Here is a 23,151-nt window from a genome sequence, read left to right on the forward strand (position 1 = left end):
CTTATCGGGCTTTATGCAAATATTTTAACAGACTCTGTTCTGACATAGTGGACAAAAAGACAAAATGTTCTCGCTGAGAATCGAACTCAAGATAACTCATGCTTCCTGCTTAAACTCTCAACTGTTTCTATTTTGTTTGGCAACCAAAGGGTATTTAGAGATGAAATATCTGATGATCAACTTGGTTATAGGATTCTTGTTGTTCCTTATTGGGCTTTATACAAATATTTTAACAGACTCTGTCCCGACATAGTGGACAAAAAGACAAAATGTTCTCGTTGAGAATCGAACTCAAGATAACTCATGCCTCCTGCTTAAGCTCTCAGCTGCTTCTATTTTGTTTGGCAACCAAAGAGTATTTAGAGATGAAATATCTGATGATCAACTTGGTTATAGGATTTTTGTTGTTTGTTATTGGGCTTTATGCAAATATTTTAACAAACTCTGTTCCGACATAGCGGACAAAAAGACAAAATGTTCTCGTTGAGAATTGAACTCAAGAGCTCTCACTTACTCTTACTAAACGGGCGCTCTAACCAACTGAGCTACGAGAGCTTCTTTCAGTTAACTCTTCATTTTGCAAAATATTTTATTTACTAACTTTGACAGAGTTTGTAGCCTATCACAAAATAACGGGTTCTGTGAAAAAAAGTTATGCATGTTCACCATCGCTACTTGCCAATTAGCGTCCAATTAAAGCAAGTGAAAACGGATTATATATGGATGAGCAAAGAACTCTTGGCACGACTAAACTAAGTGCACCAGTGACATGAGGAAACAGCAAAAATAAAATCCGAAATTGAAATGGTATTTTCTCTAGAGAACCAAAAAGTCTCTACAAAAAGTGTCTCAATAAGCTCAAGGAAATAAGCAAAGATTTTGCCTCTCCTCATGGTTTCCAAAATAAAAGTAAAAATAAAAATACAGACGAAAGCTTGACCAAACCGACGAAAAACATCCTTTTTATCAGTTTGCTTTAGCTTTCGGAGCCTTCTTCCGGAGTTGCCTACCATGTCTCCTCGAATTCTTCATTCCAATGAAGAAGAGTAGTGCCCCAAGGAGTGCCAAGCTCTGAAGGAATAGTCAAAACACACAGAATAGAGGATCTTAGCTTTGGATCAATTCAAGACTAAAAATGGAAATCAAATTTCAACCAGTAAAGTTCTAACCTGAGTAAACTTGGAAAACAGTTGGCTGAATTCCTTTTTGTCAACATCGTAGTTGTAGAAATCATACAGAATCGGGGTGGCAACGGCTTGATGCAGAAGCTGAAACCACAGAGCTTTTTCATTCGTAAATCAGATAAAAAAAGACTAATAATCTTTGAAAAAAGAAGAGTTGTTACATACCAAGAGATAAGCACCCAAAGAGCTGCCAAAGACGAACAAAAGTCCACCAATACCCTTCAAGGCTATAGCAGCAGCAACAAGAATTTTCATCTGAACAAACAATAACACAAGAAGACTCAGTTAGAAGCTATTTGGTTTATTATTGCTCTTGAACTAGAGACTATAAATATGAATATGAAGCACTTACATCAACTGGTGGCAATTGCTGGCCAGTATGAGTTGTCACGTGGCTAACAAAAGCATTGAACTTTGGTCTTAAAGATTTAGCTGCTCGACCTCCATCATCGCCAAAACCATTGAACCTGCTCGATCCATGAAGCAAAGAGAAATATGAACTTAAACAATCTCTGTCTATGTTCATTGGTTGAGTCACAATCATAAGAGACTAGCATTACTTGTCTCTTATATGATATCACTTAAGACAAGACCAACTCAACTAGCAACTTCAGCTTATCAAAATCAAGAAAGTAAAGAACTTTCGGTTACCCAAGTGCCAAGATTAGAGAAACAGATGATTAAAAGATCAAATCAGAGCTATAATTGAGAGAAGAAACCTAATACCCATGTTTAATTACGCGCTAGATAAGACATAATCTACTTATTATTCTCCAAGAAAGGAACAGATCCTACTAAACTTAAGATTATAACATTAGTCAAAGGAAGAGCAGATCTAGAACGAGTAGAAGAAAGTTGCTTACTCTTGCCACGCGGAGAGAAGGAATACTGAAACGAACAGAGCTCTACCGACGAATGAAGCTAACTCCATTGAAGCTCTCTCACGAATCCAAGGCAGAGAGAGAGAGAGAGAGAGAGAGTTAGATGTGGTTTGGTTCCGTAAATCAAGAGACATAAAAAGAAGGAGAAAACAAAGAGGCGAACTTTGTAATATTTGGGTATTTGAGGGTCAAAAAAATGAGAGGACTATTCTTCATAGACTTGTTTTTAAATTTTCAATTCGCTGCTTCCTTCTGAAGAATACGCCACGTGGATGAGTTTACACGTCGATTGGCCAATCAGAAGCGTCCTTGTCATTTAAGTTTATACGTCGGCCACCAATAAAACGCGGCTCCCTACTTACATGCACGCACCTCTCCTCATTTAATTAAAGAGTTGATTTATTTTGCAACGAAATAACTATATATATAATACAAATCACAACTAGTTAATATTTTAAATGAACAAAGTAATTATTTTCAAGTTTTTTTAAAAACTAATTATTTTCAAGTTGGGAAGAAAATATTATTGTACTATGCATCTAGAATTTATGCTTTATACTTATATCCATGTGAACGGAAATCTTATTTTATAGATATAACTAGATTCTGGTATATATTTTGTTTTAATTTTTTAGATTTGATAGAAATTATAATCCAAAAAGCAAATAATGTTGAGGTTTTTTATTTGCAGTTGCATAAACCGTGTAATAAAATACGACGACATCTAACAATAGTAAAAACATGATATCAAGCCCTCTAAACGCGTCCACGTCGGATTGGAAATTCAGACCAATCAGAGAGCTTACAATCGCCATGTCACACTGCTGTTTAGTTAGACTGGGCTTCTTTGTGGGTTTTCTTAAATTTTCGATCTGGTTCATCTCGTCCCATACCGACAAACCTGTTTTGTCTTCTCTCTTCCCCGAATCTTCCACTTCATCTTCTCCCATGTCTGATTTTTCTTTTCTCCGTTACCTTCTCAATTAATAATGATTTAAAGTTATTCTTGAATGTTTCGCTATTCCTCCCCCTTGATCTTTCTCCTATATAAAGCTCTATATCTAAACCTAAATCCACCCTAAATCCAAACCTACTCTAAAGAAGCACCAGTAAGTAAATCTCCAGTCACCGTTTATTTCAGCGATGTCTCACCAAGACCAGCTGAGTCAGAGCTTCCATTTCTGGGAGGCAAGAAACATTGCTAATGGTGGGACCTTTATTGGATTAGAGCTACTCCTCATTGATCAACAGGTATGAGTTCTTATTAGCAACTTTCCTTCCATCGTAGTCTAAATCAGTTTCCCTAACGCTGATTGATTTCTACTCCGACAGGAGAGATGAAATTTTTTATCACCTCTACTGTTGCTCCCACATACTTGCCTCATCTCAAAGGTATTTCTATGAATTTGATGTGTCCTTTGTTAACGATTTAACTTTTGGACTTTCTTTTTGCTTCTATTTAGTTAAAGATATTACAAGACGTGTTTTAGAGAGGTAGACTCCATTTTACTTTGTCTGAATACATCAAACTCATAATGACGTATTACTCAAAAGGAACACTGAAAACGGTCTGAAATTCCAGTGGGAGAAAGTCTGCAGTAGCCGTGTTATAACGGTGTTAGATTGGCTGAAAATCAGCGGATCTGCTGTTGATAGGGTTTTTGAGGTTGTCTCCTCTGAGATTGTAGGATTTACTGTTGTGGTTGCTTTGGTATGTTCATCGCATATAGTAGTTTCTAACTGCGGTGATTCAAGGGTGGTTTTATATATAATGTAATAGCTGATCTGAGGGTTGCTTGATTGTTTATCCTGGCGATATTGTATTTATTTATTCTAATCAGAACCAAAATAACCTATGGGAAAAGATATTTGTTCATTGACACTGACGTTTTTGCTACTGCACAAGAGTTTGCTTACACATATATTTGTAACTTTGAGAGGATACCACGTCTTTGGTATTTAGATTAGATTTTGAGACAACATAGAGCTTTGCATCAGCAATTTGGATTTGATTACACCAGCTTGGAGTCCACAAAGAGGCTTCCCCGAAAATATGTCTCAATACTCTCTGTAAGTGTTTGATTAAGAGACATCCTTCTTGCTTCTCTTTGCTCAATAAATAACCATCTCAAGTTTTTTTTGCATGTATCCAAAGGAATCAGAAAGTATATGCTTGCAAAGCATAAAAAGGCTATGGCAAAAGAAGGTAACAAGGCTAGATGACACTTTTATTATTGGCTCAGTCTTTTTGGAGTTGCTTTGATTTAAGTGGTTTCCTGGTTCTTGACAGACTTTAGGTTGTGAATTTATTTATTAATTCGAAAGTTCGTGATCGAACACGCGTATAAAGAAGAGATTGTTGATGCATCAGAGCTTACACCAATTCCATGATATCTTCCACACATGAGATCCACTCATCCCATTCGATGAAGGATTGATGGCCCAAGCAATCCAGCCGTCGATCAAGATGGAGTGACAACTAAAGCATCAGAGAGAGATCAGTTGGTGGCACTGTAAGTGTGATGGAGGTAGGAATCAAGTTTTGGAAGGTCCAAGAAAGTCTGGAGCGCAGGGTCTATATAGAGCAAGCTTGTGAAATAAGAGAGGCGAAGCAAGCAACTGCCAAGATGTGACGAAGAGAAGAATGACAAGCCATAGCTGATGAATTCTGTGGTTTACGACCAAAAACATTAATGAGCTGTCTATGAGTTCAAAGATAAATTAAACTTGCAGTTATCTGGTAACTATCTATAATGAACTGAATCAAAATCTAACCAATATGATATAGATTGTAAAAGGAGTAAAGTGGTGGTGAACGGAAAAATTGTGAAGGTGAATTCCAGAGGACCAAACCATTCACATTTTTTTCTTATTTATTGTCGACTTAATTAAACTCGGTTTCTTTGTGAAAATATAAATATTATCAGAGACTTATTATCGGTAGGATTAATTTAATAGCTTAATCCTATGATTCAAACTAGATTACACTATCTCATATTTTAAAAATTAACAATAGTAAGAAATATTCTAATTTATAAAACAATAATATAAGTAATAAATACTCCGCGATAGAATAGAAAGCACACAAAATGAGAACACTATTATATAATCCGCGAAAGGAAGTTATTCATATATTCAAATTTAGAAAAAAATAATACATGAAGAAATTAAACTGTCTATAATCTATGAACAATCTTATGCTATTTACACATATTTTTCAGAAGATTGGTTGAATTGTTTACAATATGAAGATAAAAAGTTAGTTATTAGTTGTACGGTTAAAAAAATAAAGAAAGACAATATAAATTAGAAAAATAGGAAATTAAACCGTAAAAATAAATTTCTTTAAAAAAAAAAAATTACCATCAAGTTTATCTTTTTCTTTTGTTTATAGTATTGCGTGAATATTAAAGAAAAATATCAACGACATTATACGTAACCTTTGTGATTTTATACGAAAGATAAAAGATAAAAAGTAGTGTGCTATATAAAATATATAAGAACATAAATACTGAAATCCAAATGTAAGTTTAGTTGAATGATCATTTGAATCTATGCATTAAACAGTGTACTTACAATAATCATATATGTATGAATATAATTTGTTTTATAAGACATTGCAAATAGGGGTGTTCAATCCGGATATCGGTTCGGTTTCGGTTCGGTTTTTTCGGTTTTTCGGTATTTCGGTTAGTAAAATATAACTACCATTCTAAATCCATATTTACTTCGGTTCGGTTCGGTTTATATACCGTCGGTTTTCGGTTTATTCGGTTTTATACCAAAAAACATAATTCTTTATTTTGGGATCATATTATATGAATTTTAGAATCTTGTTGTCAACACATTCATTTATTAAAAAATATTATAAGTTTAAATAAAAGAACAAAAATAAAAAATGTTTCTATCATCTAATAAAATAATCAAATCTATAATTAAAATCAAAGCTCAAAATTTTGATAATAAAAAAAAAATAAAAATATAAAACAGAAGCACGAAGCACAAAAAATAAGTTATTATATTCTTTCATATTTAGCGTTCATTAAATCATGTTTCTTCTATTAAACACGAAACTCTATTCGTTTATAGATAAAAAAAAATTGTGAAGAATTTCCACTAATTGTTATCATCAAATTTATAATCTTTATTTCAATTTAGTCAATGTTAAATTTAAGCAAAAAGATCAAAAGAAGACTAAAAAAATAAGAAGCATGTTTGCGATGAATTGTTATTTAATTATAGTTCAAGTGTTTTATAAATCAGGACTATTTTATTACTGTAAAAAATATGGTAATAGTTATTAGCAAAAAAATGAACTTATGATTTTCATACGTTGTTATAAAATATATACATATTTACATGTTTCTATTTTTTTATAGGTTTTATTCGGTTTATTCGGTTTTATCGGTTATATACCGAACCATATCCAAATCCTACGTTTTTTTAAAAATCATATCCATTCGGTTTGTTTGGTATATACCAAATCCAAACCATATTATCTATTTCGGTTCGGTTCGTTTCGGTACGGTTCGGTTTTGCCATATTGAACAGCCCTAATTGCAAATATTATTATGCTACCATATTTCTCAAACTAAAATAGTAAATAATTTATATATAATAAACCTAAGCAATTTAACAAAAAACGACATGTGAACGCATTCATACCGTAGCAGCTACATTTGTCCAACGTCAATATACCTAAAAAATAATTTTGTATTTGGTGAAATAAGAGTAAAGGAATGTATTATGGCCGCATTGTTTCATGTACTATCACAACGGATATTTTAACACACCATTTGGTATATCATTTTTTCAGTAAGACGTTGGGTTTATTAGACGTTGGTCAGAAGATCAGAACTATCAAAACATGGGCTACATTTCAATCACACATCCTACCATCCTCCTTCTCTTTCAACTGTTTAAGAATATAGAAGTTATTTAGTCAGAATTAATAAAACAATACCATAAATTCTTACATATTTAGAAAAAGTTGTAAAACGATAATCCGCGCGTAGCGCGGACACGGACCTAGTTTTCTTAAAACACGCATAAAACAAATTATGTGGGTCGCCCATGTTATTTTATATTAATATATATTAATATAAGTGGTTTACTAATCTCATAAAGTAAAATAACTGATATTTATAAGCGATGTAGTTGATAAATGGGTCCCACATATTCTTTTATATATCAAGCGGGTTACTAATTGGATAAAGTAAAATAACTGATATGAGTGTACCAAAATAAGTTACCATTTTAGTCTTAATGAAGGGTAATAAAATCATTTGCAAACCAGTGGCATTAAAAGTAATATTCCAGGGTAGTTTAAGGGAAAAAGGTAGGAGTGATCATGTTTTAATAATATTGATTTGATAGAAATTATAACCCAAAAAAGCAAATAATGTTGAGGTTTTTGATTTTCAGTTGCATAAACCATGTAATAAAATACGACGGCATTTTCTTAAAACACGCGTAAAACAAATTATGTGGGTCGCCCATGTTATTTTATATTAATATATATTAATATAAGTGGTTTACTAATCTCATAAAATAAAATAACTTATATTTATAAACGATGTAGTTGATAAATGGGTTCCACATGTTCTTTTATATATCAAGTGGGTTACTAATCGGATAAAATAAAATAATTGATATGAGTGTACCAAAATAAGTTACAATTTTAGCTTTAATGAAGGGTAAACAATTCTTTTGCAAACCAGTGGCATTAAAAGATAGGAGTGGTCCTGTTTTAATAATATTGATTCTATATTGAAAGGTTGGATCATATAAGTATACATAGATGTCTTATGTATAATTGAATTTTTAAATTGTATTTAAGTTTATATAGTAATACTAGGTCTGTAAAATGCACTTGTATTATATAACAAAACATTATCTAGAATGTTAATTTTTTATACGATCTGTTATTTTGTGTTGAACAATAGTATTAGCAGTAATTATATTGTTGCATTCTGTATAATATTACTATTAAATAAAATCGTATTAATTTATAAATAGTAAGCAATATACGTGATACTTTTATATCATATTATTCTATTTGGTTAGCAGTGCACTTACTGTAAGCAATATTGAATAAATCATCAATATATTGATTGAGAAACATTATAACTTCTTTTGTACCCACATGTTATCAGTAAAATGATTCTACGAATTCTTAGAGAAATTGGTTGGTCCATCTAATTATATAATAAGCATTTTATTAAACTAACTAAAAAATCATTATTAATGTTCTTTATTATTTCCTTAAATAAAAGTTACGAAATTGCCTAATGTGGTTAAAATATATATGACAATTAATGATTTTGAATAATAAAGATTTGATAAAAATTAATATATCTTTTATCATATTTTTTTAAATTTTAAACTATTAAAATAAATTAAATAATCATATTAATCATATAATAAAATTTAGATTTTTCTGTATATGTTATATTTTGAATTTAAAAAAATGACTATAAATTACTAAAACTGTTAAAATTCTCACATTCAAATTTTGTGATCCATGGTTTAAAATTTTTTTTATGAAAATTTACAAATGATTACAAAATCATATAAGTAAAAATTATAATTAATTAATTATTAAAATTAAGATATATATATATATATATATAATAAATAAATATTTTAATTTCAAAATTTACTTTGAACAATTTCCTTTGATAAAAGTTTTTAAAAAATACTGACAATTTTTTTTTTTAAATTATAAATTACTAAAACTATTAATCACACGATGAAAATTTTGTTATCAGTAATTTAAAGTTTTTGTTATAAGAGATACAAATGATCAAAAAAACAATATAAGTAGAAAACATCATTTAATAGACATTAATATTAAAAATATATTATATATGTTAATATCATTTAAAATTTAATTATATATTTTATCAAATAGAAAAATATTGTTTGGATTAATAAAATTTATTTATATGTTTGTACCAATTTAATTATATATGTAATAGTTACTGAATTCTTAGTTATTCAATATACATTTATTATTTCATAATATGTAAAAAACATATAATACCTAAAATAATTTATATATACAATATTCATCCCGCGCAAGAGCGCGAGTATTTAACCTAGTAGTATGTATATAGGCGATACTTTTATTTGATACAAAATTCTGAATAAAAATCAACTGACTATTCAGTCTTTAAATATATTATAAATGAAAAGTTTAAAATCATTGTGACGAAACAAATGAAAAGTTTAAAATCATTGTGACAAAACAAATTATGTGGGTTCTTTGATGATTATTATCAGCAATGGGGGCGAATTGATTTTACTTTGAAATCTCAACTGAATCTCAAAATATTAAGTGAGAAGAGATTTGATATCCAAATTCGAATATATACCCAAAAATAACTAAACATCTATATACTTAATTTATATTTCTAATTTACTTTTTTATTTTATTCAAAATATTTATATTGATGATATATACGACTCAAAATCAGATGATATACATATAACTGCAGACAAAGTGATTTGTTAACGAATTAAAATGCATTTCTTTTTTGTCAGCAAATTAAAATTTGTCAAACTTCTTGTTTTATGCATTAACAAAAATCGCACCCAAAATCTCAAAACAACAACCAAATTAGTGTTTTTCTAATTTAAAATTTTATTTTCAAACCTAAATCGTTCAACCTATTAAAAGTTAGAAAACCACTTAAGTTAATGATAAAATTTTGAATATAAAAAACTTGAGTAATGAAGATTTTTTTTCCTTTTTCAAAATTTTAATATCCGAATCCGATTTGAAATAACCGACCCAACTAAAAAGATCCGACCCGATCTGATATGTAAAAGTATCCGATGAGTTCTAATCTCCAAAATAAAAATATCCAAAAATTCAAAATATCCAATTCGAATCCAAACAGTATCTGAATACTCAAGCCTACTAAAATCGGTATTTCTTTCCGCAATGATTATTAACAGAATACTAATATTGTTTTATTGTCCAATAAATATTCCAGATTTCAAAAAATTAGGTAGTAAAATCAAATATTTTGATACTTCATGTATTTTATGGCATTAGTCTTTAAACCATGCTAAACCGATGTTTCACTTGTTGATACTTCATGTATTTTATGGCATTAGTCTTTAAACCATGCTAAACCGATGTTTCACTTGTCAATCACCATCACGTCAGCAATAAGGCCCAAGGATTAATCACCAAGAGGCCTATAGAAATCCAGGTTTTCTTGCCACTCAAAGCGTCTATGGGTGGTCAAGGGGAATCGAACCCATGGCGGAAGCTCCATCTAGAACCCTTTTACCACTAGTCCAAAACCACTTGGTTAAGAATCTAAACTATTATTTACAGTCAAAGAAAAATCTTGTGTTTCAAAAAAAAAGTCTAAGAAAAATCTAAAACATTGTTTATAGTCCAAGAAGTTGCAATGTTTTCCAACTATTGGAGAACAGAAACATTATTATTTGTTACTTTCAGCAAGCCAGTGACCGAAACTATGGTATACAAGCAACAATTGAGTGTTTAATAAACGAATATATTGACTTTGATAAGCAACGAAAAATATGTGCAACTGTGCCTACAATAAACTCTGAGGAATCTTGGACGTTATATCAGCAATTATATACTTCTTTTGTCTATGGCTTCTACTTTGGGGAAGTTCACCTTCACGATGTGGATGATAATAATTGTCAACTGACATTTGACTAGGATCAAATTGTTCCTCATGGCATCCCACTAAAAAAGCTGTAAAGTCACAACAGATCTGATAAACTTGCTGGGAAGGGGCATATATCCTTCACTCCTTTCGATTATCGTGGTGATTTTTGAATTTTGTTGTTGCTTTTTTTAGTTTTTTCAAGGATACGGGACTAGTATTTTTTTTGAGCAAAGATAAGGGACTAGTTCTTTTATGATAACTCGGGTATCCGGCGGGCCAAAGACCAACCGGCTAATGGAACTAATTCTTAATATGTATTGTCTGGTAATGTTGGGTTATTCACATGTCGATTATGGAACACTTTATGAGATATTTACAGTAAAACGTATAAGTTTTCAAATCTATAATAAATATATTTGTCAACGCAAATTATACAAAGTTTTAGGGAAATTGCAATTTTATGTCACATTCAATCTCAAGCTCACTCTCTATTCGTCTGTTGGGCATGACTATTTTTTCTTGAAAACATACTTGATCTAAGTGAAAACTTCTCGAAAGAAAAATTTCTAAAAATACCTAACATAATTTTTATTTACTATAAAAGCACCAAAATTATTCTTGTTTTCCGTTAAAAATCCAATATTATTTTTATACCAAATCTAATCTATTAATTTAGGATCATATTTTTATCTACAATTAACAAATCATAGTAGAATCACTTACAGAATTAGTTAATATGACATATTTGATTATTTACATTAATAATAAACCAACTATAAATTTGAATTTTATTTTTTAATTATAACAAATTCTGTTGAGAAAGAATCTAACAAAATCTTACATAAAAATTTAAATATTTTTATATAATAACATATTAAATAATTTCGTAATTAGTAATATAATATTGTTATAAATCAATGTTAACTAAAATTTTATTATAAAACAAGCAAATAAAAATTATACACTATTTTTTATAAAATCTATAATTATATTCTTTATTATATAAAAATATAAGTGCTATATGAAATAAATATGACAAAATTATATTAAATAGGTAAATTAATAAATTTTATTTCTTAAATTGTTTCATTTAAATAAATTATCACTCATCATTAAAATGGATTAAAATTTGGACACTATATAATATTTTTATACAAACATAAATTTATTAACATAGGTTAAACTTCTATATCCATAACTATATATTATCTTTTAATTTATTTTGAAACTCTCACAATATATTGTTTAAAATGTTTATATACAAAATTATTATATTATATAATGACCTTTAGTTTATATACTATTGAAAATATGATATTAGAAAACTATGAAATTTTAGTAATTCAGTTAAAATATTAATAAATTAAATTTTAATTATAGCAAAATCTGTTGAGAAACATTATAGTAGTGTAATTTTTCAAAATTTTCTTGACAAAATATAAAATTTTGAAAATAACTTTATATGTTGAAATGCACCAAAAAAAAAAAAAAATATATATGTTGTAAAAATTAAAGAAATCTAATATTTTGGAATACTAACTAAAACTAAAAAGAAAAAATAATATCATAACATCCAAAAGTATCCTATATCAATAAAATTTACTAATATACTATGATAGATGTTATTATGTATAAAATTTACTAAAATAATAAGGCTATATTATTTAAACAAAACAGTGTTTGCTATATTATTTAAACAAAACAGTGTTTTATTATTAAATCCCGTAAATACAAAAATAATATATGTCAAAGTATATTTTTCTAAGAACAACATGTAAATATAAATTATCTTAAACATATTTATTTTCTATAATATAAATAAATAAATTTTAAAAAGGTATTATAGCAAAATGTATAAATTAAAGAAAAAACATATTTTGAAGGAGATTATCTATTTGATTATTTCATATTGTTATTTTACTTTACCTAACTCGAAAATATATTAGTAAATAATAAAATTAATAACAAAATAAAATGTATTAAACAAATCAATATATATTAATAGTTCCGAATAAGAAAGATAAACAAGAATATTATAGATTTACACAATATGTAATGCTAAAATGGAAACTATACATTTAAAACATTTGTAATAATATCAAATACATTTTTAAAATGAAAAAAATATCCGCACGGACGTGCCGGTTAAAATCTAGTTAGTACTTAAAATTACAGATGAAAGTTTGAAACTGCAAACTCACAACTTCAACTTGTTATACTGAATCATGTAAACTCTGTTTGTTTTAATCAGGGAATTTTTTTCAAAAATACATGACATTATTTCTATTTGCAATAAAAATATCTACTCTATTTTGGTTCCCATTTAATATCCCAATCTATTTTTGATATCCAATTAAAGCCGATACTTAAAAATCAAAGTTTTATACCATAAAACAAACTAAAACCAAATAGAAGGACAAAAAATGAAAGTGAACATTACATTATTGCATACATTAGTATATACTGAAAACAAAGAGAAGAAGTTGAAAATGAAGGTGAACATTGTTATACTCTGTTACCTCCGGTTGACGCCTCCGTGGTCCCCCAGTGATTGTTGAGTGACTGGCTTTGCGTCAAACCCTTTATCTAATTTTATGCTTTTTGATGTCTCTCTCACTGCTATCTCACCAATGTCATACAGTTCTGCCCAATCTCTCACCGACGTTCAAAGCTTCCTCTCTATCTTTAAATGTTACCTTTCTCTCCCTCACCGCTGCTCATCATATCCCGCCTTATCGCCTTATCATACGTTTGCAGTATGGGGTTTTGGATTTCAGAAAGCTCACCTCTTCTCCACCTATGCCAAAAGCCGGCCTGTGGGCCAAGCCAATAAAGCAGTGGCTTCCGGCCATTTTATTTTAACAAAAATTTCGGCCACAATTTTCATAAAATTTTCTTTAGCCTAGTGGTAAAATGTGAAGTCTGTAGGCGTTGTTACCTCCAACCAGGGTTCGAATCTCCTTACCAGCGGCCTCTTTTTTTTAATTTGCTTCTGGTCCTGGATTTCTTAGGACCGGCTCTCGCCAAAACCATTACAGCTGCTAGCCTCCCGTGCCAAAGACTCCAGTCTGGCCTTTTCATTCCTCTCACGGTACATTTCTCCCAACTATTTTCCCTTTATGATTGTCCCTCACATCATATGCATCACGAGTTACAAACCAATTTCTCCTTGGTGGAGTTCTTGTTACCAAATTCCTCCTTATGGAGTGTTCAATACATATCGATTCCTATGTTATGGAGTTCTTACTGCTTGGATGCAGGTTTCCCAAACATTTTTTTTTTTTTTCAAAAAAAAAAATTGCAAAAAAAAAAATTGGATGTGGTTCAGATATTGTTTATCGCTTCTTCTTTAGAAACAATTTCAAGCTCTTTATATTCATGGCTTTTGTATCGCTGCTCGTGTTGCGCGATCAATATATGGATTGGAAGGTTGGTCTACATATAATCGACTCTTTATACTCTCCAAAGGCTCATTATTTTTGTACCAGATTACCTCTTCTATTGTAGCCAATTTTAATATATACTAGAGCTTGATCCACACGTTCATGCGGGTGTTTGTTTTACGATATATATATATATAAACATTTTAACATAATAATTTAATGGTTGCACCTTCGCTACTTTATTTTATTGCTGAGACCATATATTGTGTTACCGTATTGTGTTATATATTTTTCTTTTTGGATGAATGTTGTATAAGTTATGTAGCTATATATACAAAAAACAATTTATATTAAAAACAATGTTGGATCTATGTATTAATATAACGTGTTAGTCAAAATTATATTAACATTTTCATATTTTTTTGTATGATTTAAACATATTATTAATTTTACGACGTTTTGGGTAAAATTTAAATCAGTTACAAATATTTATTAAAAAAGTTTTTGACACTTAAATATTTTGAACATGTTAGAAGTTCAATATATAATTATATAAACAAAACTTGCATAGTTAAAAACGGGCCATAAAACAATACATGAAAATAGGCTTTACTTCTTTTTACATAGACGAAACCCACTAAAATTTCAACAGATTTGTCTAGAAAAATAATGATGTTTCACATCTTTAAAAAGTGAAAAAATTTGGTTAGTCGCCATTTTCTGTATTTCTCTGTGATTTCCGAATGGGAAAATACAGTAGTTATAAGATAAGAGGTGTAAGGTGATTGAATTGATATAAAATTTTAATTTATTTGTATTTAATTGTTAGATATGGCCAGACCGTAGAGTTGATTTCGATGGGAATATTCTATTTTTTATCAAACAAATCGATTACAATATTCCTAATAAGGAACTTGAAAAATTGACTACACCCGTATGTTTTCTTAAGAAAATAAAATATTATTTTAATAGATAGTTATTACTAAGACAGTGGCCAAAGGTATTTAAAAAAACACTTCTATATTATTAAAAGAGAAATACCTGTTAAAAAATACCACTAAATTTTCTAACTTATTTACACTTTAATGCCACTGAGAATTAAATTAAACTACATATTTTAATAATGCTTGTCTTTTCCGATTAAATTAATGAGTTTTCCTTAATCAAATTTGAACATGATGTCACTAAATGAACCTATCTATTTTAATGTTTGTCTTTCCCAGTTAAATTAATGAGTTTTCTTTAATGAAATTTAAACTTAATGTCATTAAATGAACCTAAAATATTTAACGTAGCTTATTACGGACGAGTACGGCCCAATAATAAACTTGAATTTTATTTTTACGAAAACTTGAATCACTTGACTTATGTAATATTTAAAATATATTAACTACAATATAACAAATGCATATAACCTACCTATACTTTAGTTTGAAATGATCATGCTCAAGTTTTATATAGTCAACTTACATCATGCATCGATCGATGTACAATAGTCAAACCACCTATAGTTTTCGTTTTATTTATAGGATGTATCAACCAACCAATCATCCCACTGATTTTCTAAGCTTTATAAAAAAACAAATCAATAAATACAAACTCAAAATCCAATATCTTCTATTAATCAAAACAGAATATCTTCAATGTCGTATCTTTAATGTACCAATTAAATATAGAAACTGTAACCATAATTACACTAATTATAAGAATAGATTTGATTCCAACCAATTGATCTATTACTTCGGTAATTGATTTGCTTGCAGAAGAGGAAACAATAAATTTAAAATTTATAAGAATATAAAGATATAGAGATTCCAACCAATTGCCTATATTTGCGTATGATTTTCGCATAATAAGCTTCAAATTGAACATTAAAAAAGTTAGAGAATTTTTTTTTTTATCTTTTAACGACACAGAACTTAAACAAAACGAAGAGTTAAAGGTAATTTTTTTTTGTTACACTTCCCGAAAAAAACGGTTACAACATGGGTTTTCATAATATGTCCATTTAACATATAAATGTTATGGACATTTAATAATTATTTTGACGAAAAACAAAGACCATAAATAATTTATTATTAACAAAATTATGAAATTATTTACAATTTGATGACTAATTCATCACCTTTTTTTATATGTTAAATTTTTCATAGAAGTTTAAAAATCATTTTATTTTCTTTAAACATGTATAACTAATTTATAATCTTTTATGCCATACTAAGTCATGATATGATATTTCTTCATATTTTACATTAATAACCATTTTTTTATATATCGTCTACAATTCTCTAATTACGTCTATTTGTTCAATTTTGTATATGATATCGAATATTCATCATAAATAGATGGTTTAAGATACCAAAAAAATTATTTACTTGGTGAATATAATACATCAAATATTACAAATACATCATTTAGTTAAATAAATAACCAAAAACCGAAAATTCATACCCGCGCTTTAACTTTAATAAGATAGATATAGGGGGTGATTGATTGAGCTGAAACTGAGAAAATTTACTTTATAATTTAGTCTGTAGGATATTTTGACTTAGTTTTAAGAGATGAAGCTTTAAAATTTCATACAGCTGAAAAGATGAAGCTTTAGAAAATAAGATTTTTACAGTTATTTTTTTTTGTTCTTTTTGCTATAGCTTTATTTTAGGATGATTGGTAGTTCTTAAAGGTGTAGATAAAAATTAAAACTAAAGTCACCTCCTACAGCCAAACTAATCATCCTCATAGTATATGCTAAATCAATCATTTTTATTAAAACATAATCATTCTCATAGACCCAACTTTTTTAAAAAATTAAATACACCCTTCTTTTATATAGTTAAATTCACTCTTTTAATTATGGAAAATAACATTATACTACTAAATATGTTTGCAAAAAATACAATAACGAATCTTGTGTCCAAACAATATAAAAAATTAGATCATATTTTTTAATAATTTTTATTTATCTTTGCAGGTTTAGATAATACAAAAAAATACAAAAAATTAATATGCGAGAGTATATTCTTAATTTTTTTATTCTTAAGAACATATAACTATATATTTGAATTATGTTTGGTTTAAGTTGACATCATAATCATTTTATAAAAATAAAATATTAGAGTCAATAAATTAACATCAAATAACTTTTATAATTAAAATTTAATAAAATAAGTATATATCACAAATTTAATCAAAATAAGTAAAGATATTTTATTAAAACTTTGTAATGAAATGGGTTGAAATAATTAAAACAAAATTAAGTAATATTTTAGATAATTTCCTATTTAATATAAATATAAAATAATATAATTATATAGTTTTCAAAAACACTAATATAAAAATGTTAAAACATTACTAAAAAAATGTTAGAATCTATTGATATTATAAATTATATTTTGTTAAAAAACATTTCCACGCTTTTCAGCGCATGTCATAATCTAGTGCTACATTAAATCAGTTACATAATTTAGTTTATAGGTAAAATAAAAAAAATATTCATATTTCCCCCTCCCAAAAAAAGGAATGAGCATGATTATTTTTGATAATAGAGAATATTCTTAAAGATTGTGTGTTCATAAATCAGTAGTTTGTTAAGGTATATTGCAATTTAAATCACAATAAAATTGTTTTAGATGATTTATATATACGTGGGAAGGGGATCACCAAATGTTAAAGCGGTTTAAGTTATTGCGTTTATATAGTATATGAAAATATACACACATTTAACAATAACTCCCAAGAAAGTATTAATAAAACACAAATGGATTATTTGCATTAAATTTGATAAACAATTATATTGGTGCATGTAATATTTATATTAGTGAGAAAGAAGAGTTTTAAAAAATAAATAAAAGAGTAACGTGGATTTAGGTAATTTTGTGAATGTTGTGAATTTAGTTTACGTAATTGCGTATTAAATTAGGAAAAAAACAAAAAAAAAGTAATTGTTGTAAATTTAGTTTAGGAAATTTAGTTTAGGAAATTGTGTATTAAATTAGGAAAAGACAAGAAATGTTTAAAGTAAATGTATTATTAATTACTGCAATGGTTGTTCAAGTCTAAGGGTTACTCTAATTTATTTATATATATATATGTCTGCACTAGTTGTGGTAATCATATGAACATTGCGTTGGGTCATTCCACGTCTTAGGCTTAATGTTGTCGGGATATGATGACGTCACCGCAATTTTCATTGATTATGAATAATGACTGCATCTATTTCTTCCTTTTTATGTTATTTGGTTGTCTTCTGTAGCAGTTGATTTATTAGTCGTGATGGCTTCGTTATCGTTCTTCGTAAACAATTCCTCGATTAATTGAGAGTAGTCATTTACAAAATCTCGCCTGAAAAAAAAATGAAAGAGAACATTGTTTTGTCATTAGTCTAGTAGACCATCAAGGAGAAAAGAGAAAAGAGATCAGAGAGAGAGTAAGAGAGAGAAACTGAGAGTTGAGAGATTTCCGGCCGACGGTGAGGCTCTTCGAGCCACCATCGTTCCGGTTGTGGAGTTCTATTTGTTTTTAGTAGCTTGCTTTTGTTCGGGGTTTCTAGATTTCATCGGGTTTCGGTGGCGTACTTTTCTTCGTTGGTTGTCCGACTTGTTTCTGGGAAAGAGTGGCTTCTTCAGCACTTTCTTCGCCGGCTTTGGTTACCGGGAGGCGGTGGCTCCTTCAGCATCGCTATCACCGGCTTCTGCTTCTGGGAGGCGGTGGCTTCCTCAGCATCGTTAGCGCCGGCTTTCGCCTAGGGCTTTCCCTCACTTCGATCTACGAATTTGAGCCTTATTTGATTCTCTGCCTTTCGATCTGAATCTGTTGCCGCATGTATGTCGGAGATGATGAATCGATTGTAGGCGTTTAATATCCTTTGATAATTCGTAGATCCGTTTGGTTTGTTTGAATCTTTAGATGCGTTTGGTGGATTTGAGTTTTTCGAAGGTGTGGTTGAATGGCTTCGTCCCGAATTCGACTCTGCTGTCAACTGTGTGCCGTTGAGTCGTCGTGGCGCTGTCTCTGGTACCGGAGGAAGAAGGACGCGTGCGTCTTCGCGTGGATCGAGCAGCGCATCGCCTGCTAGGGTTTCGGTTGGGTTTGGGCTTTGGGCTCAATTGTTTTTGTTTTATGTATGTCTTTTGTTTTTGAGCATTTTTATGTTGTAATGTTTGGGCTGTATCCTTTTTGGATTTCATCCTAATAATAAACCTCAGTTGGCAAAAAAAAAAATGTTTTGTCATTAGAACGGCTTCTTCTTTTCTTTTTTTTTTATGAAATATTTAATTTATTGATCAACTTTGAAAGAATATATGTACAAAGAGTATCTTTTTAGAACCTGTAATAAAATTTGCTATTCGCTTTTCTAGAGCTAGTCTAGGGTAAGTGACCTTCAAACCATCTTGCCATGAGGCCCTGCAACTTTGGCTTCAAGAAATACTGTGTAGATGTGATACGGTTCCTAACTGTCTTGTCAATAAGGCGAGCGAGTTCATCCACCGCTTTGACTCTGCTGTTGTGTTTACGATCATTCTTCTCCCTCCATATAAAGTAGATAGATACCTGTAGCACCAACCGCAGTAGAATGTATGTAAGACGGTCGAAGTTTCCAGTGAGCAGCTGCGAAACTGTTGTCTCCCAGTCCGGATCAGGCTCAACACCAAGTAATGTCCCGACGACCTGCAGCCAGAGCGTGAAAGTGTACGGACAAGCAAAAAAGAGATGGTCGCGTGTTTCCTCAGGCTCGCCGCAGAATAAGCAGCCCTACGGTTGTCCCCAAAGTCTGGTCCGGTGACCAGTGGCTAGTCTATCCCGGAAAGCGAACCATGAAATGAAAGCAAATCGCGGGACACCTTGCGAGAACCAAATCAGTTTAGTCCATTGAATCTTTTGCCTCTGCTGCCTGATCTGTTGCCAATCTTTTGCCTCGGCTTCTTCTTTAAGTACTAAACCAAGCTAGATAGCAAACAAAAGCTTCAAACATATGGGTTTATTTTAGTGAATCAAAAAGCTGTAACCTTTTTTGCTGATTTCAAGAAAAGCATGCATTACCTTTCCAAACAAATATCATGAACACCACTGAGTTAAAACAAAACTGAATAACAATTTCAAAATCACAAAAACTTAAGAGACATCACCTAACTGGCAAGATATCAAATGCTTCATTTACTTCTTAATCTTCTGGCCTACCTCGCCTAATTAAGTCTCCAAAAGAAAAATGGATTATGAGTTAGTGTTTCTGTGATTCATTGGTTTTCACTCTAACTATAGCGAAATCTTAAGAGACATCTACGAGAGATCAAACAAATCATATAATAAATTTCTAGCCTACCTTGCCGCCTGAAGACAATGGATCATGAGCTAGGTCTTTCATATTAACTATAGAACACGTGTTTATTTAAACACATGATGTTCTATCAATTTTGTATAATGTGTTGACGTCTTTTTCAGTGTAAAACCTTATAAATTTCTCACTAAATACTTGACATAATTTTCATTTGTTATAAAAATGACTTGCATATTTTAGCTCTCCATTTAGTATGCATCTTATTGTTCAATTCCCAATTAATACTTAAACATTTAAAAATAATTTATATATTTTAATAGAAACTACTCTTTTCGTTTCATAAAGTTAAATGTTTTATTTTTTAAATGTTAGATGCTTGAGATCTTCAACATGATTAACAAAATTAGTTGTACGTGGACTAATTTTGAGATCTCAGGCGACGGCGTAGTCAACCAGAGACTTGAGCCCTGACGGTGTACGTGGCGGAGATCTACATCCCGGCGCCAGAATTGAAGCTCTGTCTCGATCCGGTGGTACGCCCTCCACACCCCCCCCCCCCCCCCCCCCCCCCCCCCCCCCCCAAAGCGAAGATCTGTTCTGCTGAAGCCCGAGTTTCATTCTGGTCTCCATGTCCGGCTTCTCGGCTGAGAGTTTGAGATAACAAACCTAATGGACTCGGGACAATACGGGAGCGCGCCTCTTGGTGTTGGCTGTTGGTACAAGGACCATCACGCTTATTCTATGGATGCTAACAGCGTGAGCAAGGAATGATAATCCCATATGGTTTTCAGGTCAATTGTGTGTTGAGTTATTTTGTATTTGAGGTCGAATTTTAGGAGGTTAAAGGGATGGTTCACTTCGTCTCGTGGAGTGAATTCAATCCCACTGTAGTTAAAAAATACATGATGCACGTTAGGTTGCGTTGGATCCAACTCAGTGATTCAGGATGGAACTAGACTACTTCATTGTATTATGTGGTATGTGGTATAATAATCTCTAGTGAGATTAAATCTTTGTACCAATGCATTGTAAAATGAATGTTGAAGTTGAGCCCCAAAAAAAAAAAATTAACAAAATTAGTTGCAGTAGAAGAGACAGGAACCAAGTTTGATGACCATCGATTTAGGTAAGGCCAATGAGGATCCGGCGTTTTAACTTGTTTTTCATCGGATTCGACACCATTGACAGCATCAGAGCTCAATGATTTTGTCGAAACATCTAGACTCAACAAAGCTTCTTTGGTCAAATTCATGGCTGGGAGACAAGACCGTGCATGAATTATATGGGTCCCTAAGAGCATTTCCAACAATGACGCCAAATTTGGTGTTGAAATTACACTAAATTTGATTTTGAAATTACATTAAATTTGGTTTTTTGGTGTCATAATTTTTTTGTCATCTCCAACAATGACACCAAATTTTACATCAAAAGTAATATTATATATTATTATAATATTTTCAGTTTAATTTTTTTTTTATATTTTTATTATTTGTTATTTATAAATAATTATTTTATCACATTTAGATTGTTATTTATGTTTTTATTATTTGTAAGTGATAAATGATAATACTCATTTAGTGATTTATTTTGAAAATAAAAATAAAAAATAAAAATTAAGTTTTTAATTGTGTGAAAATAAATTAAAAATGCAAATAATACAATATATTAATATTTAGTTACAATTTGATAGTAATTAACTATATTATTAAATGAAACATAATAAAATATGTATTTTAAAGATTTGGTGTAATGAATAGTGTTATATCAAATTTGGTGCAATACTATTAACATTACACCAAATTTGGTGGGATGATGTCAATTTTGGTATCAAACGAGTAATAAAAGGGGAATAGACTCAAAGGAGAGGCTGTCCACATCTGCAAGGAAAATCATCCAATCAAGAGATTTAAATATGCCACGTCATCTCTACTTAGCCAATTTTTTAAAAAATCATGTGTTTGGGCTATTAAATCTTCCGAAATCAACTCTTAGCACCTCATATACGGCCCAGGTTAAAAACTTGATTTTCTAAAAACCTTACATACCCTAATCTTGTAAAATCGTCATCGAATCAATCGTCTTCTTTCATCTTCTTCCAATCTTCGTTACACATCCAAAACCACCGCCGTTACGCATCCACTCCACATCAGCGTGACGAGGTAACGTTTCGTAGTTAAGGCATTCAATCAAGGATTTCACTACATGCTCTTGAATGTATCTTCACTGCTCTCATAAGTATTCTGATTGAGTATATATATGCCTCCTCAGAGTCCTCCTCACCAAATAAATATATTCTATGATATCATTGATCCTGATATTTGTCTCCCACATCCTTCGATAATGGCTAATTCCCAATTTCATTTTCTTAGCTGAAAGCTTATCACTCTCTTGGAGTTATGCATAGAGATCTGAAGCATGATAATTTTCTTTTCCCTTTTTCTGATGAAGATTCTTTTGTTAAATCTACAGACCAAACACAAAGTAATATATTATATGTATGCTTCTCGGATCGGATTATGTCGTAGCAAGGTTTTTTTTATACTAACTTTTTGTTAGATTCATTCATGTTCTCAATATAGATTCTCTGGTTATGGGGATTCATTCAAATTTAAAGTTTTGGGGCAAATCCATCTCTCTCAGCCTGAATGGAACGAGAGGTTAAATAAGTCTTCCAATCACGATTATATAAGAAACCAGTTTTAACGCAACTTCCTTTTTTTTTCCTTTTACAGCTTAAGAGTTGGGCATTGTACCTCATGAGGAGATATTCTT

At 30.2% G+C, this 23,151-nt stretch overlaps 1 protein-coding gene and 1 long non-coding RNA gene across 3 annotated transcripts; one reads left to right on the plus strand and one right to left on the minus strand.

Moving 5' to 3' along the window:
• Positions 1-787: 787 nt before the first annotated feature.
• Positions 788-2,281, minus strand: LOC106411708. Of its 2 annotated transcripts, none has more exons than XM_022709009.2 (5): positions 2,048-2,281; positions 1,537-1,651; positions 1,350-1,439; positions 1,170-1,282; positions 788-1,071 (listed from the first exon to the last, which is right to left on the minus strand). In XM_022709009.2, the coding sequence occupies exons 1-5, from the start codon at positions 2,197-2,199 to the stop codon at positions 1,029-1,031; spliced, it is 513 nt and encodes a 170-aa protein (XP_022564730.1). In that variant the 5' UTR covers positions 2,200-2,281; the 3' UTR covers positions 788-1,028. The 2 variants fall into 2 exon arrangements, with proteins under 2 accessions (XP_022564730.1, XP_013707969.1); XM_013852515.3 differs by having other exon boundaries at positions 1,170-1,268; positions 2,048-2,280.
• A 232-nt stretch (positions 2,282-2,513) lies between these two features.
• On the plus strand, positions 2,514-4,810 carry LOC125591448. The gene is made up of 2 exons (XR_007327457.1): positions 2,514-3,316; positions 3,398-4,810. It is a non-coding gene; the product is annotated as an uncharacterized LOC125591448 (long non-coding RNA).
• The last annotated feature ends 18,341 nt before the right edge of the window (positions 4,811-23,151 follow it).

The sequence above is a fragment of the Brassica napus genome, chromosome C8, assembly GCF_020379485.1.
Source record: "Brassica napus cultivar Da-Ae chromosome C8, Da-Ae, whole genome shotgun sequence".
NCBI classification, from domain to species: Eukaryota; Viridiplantae; Streptophyta; class Magnoliopsida; order Brassicales; family Brassicaceae; genus Brassica; species Brassica napus.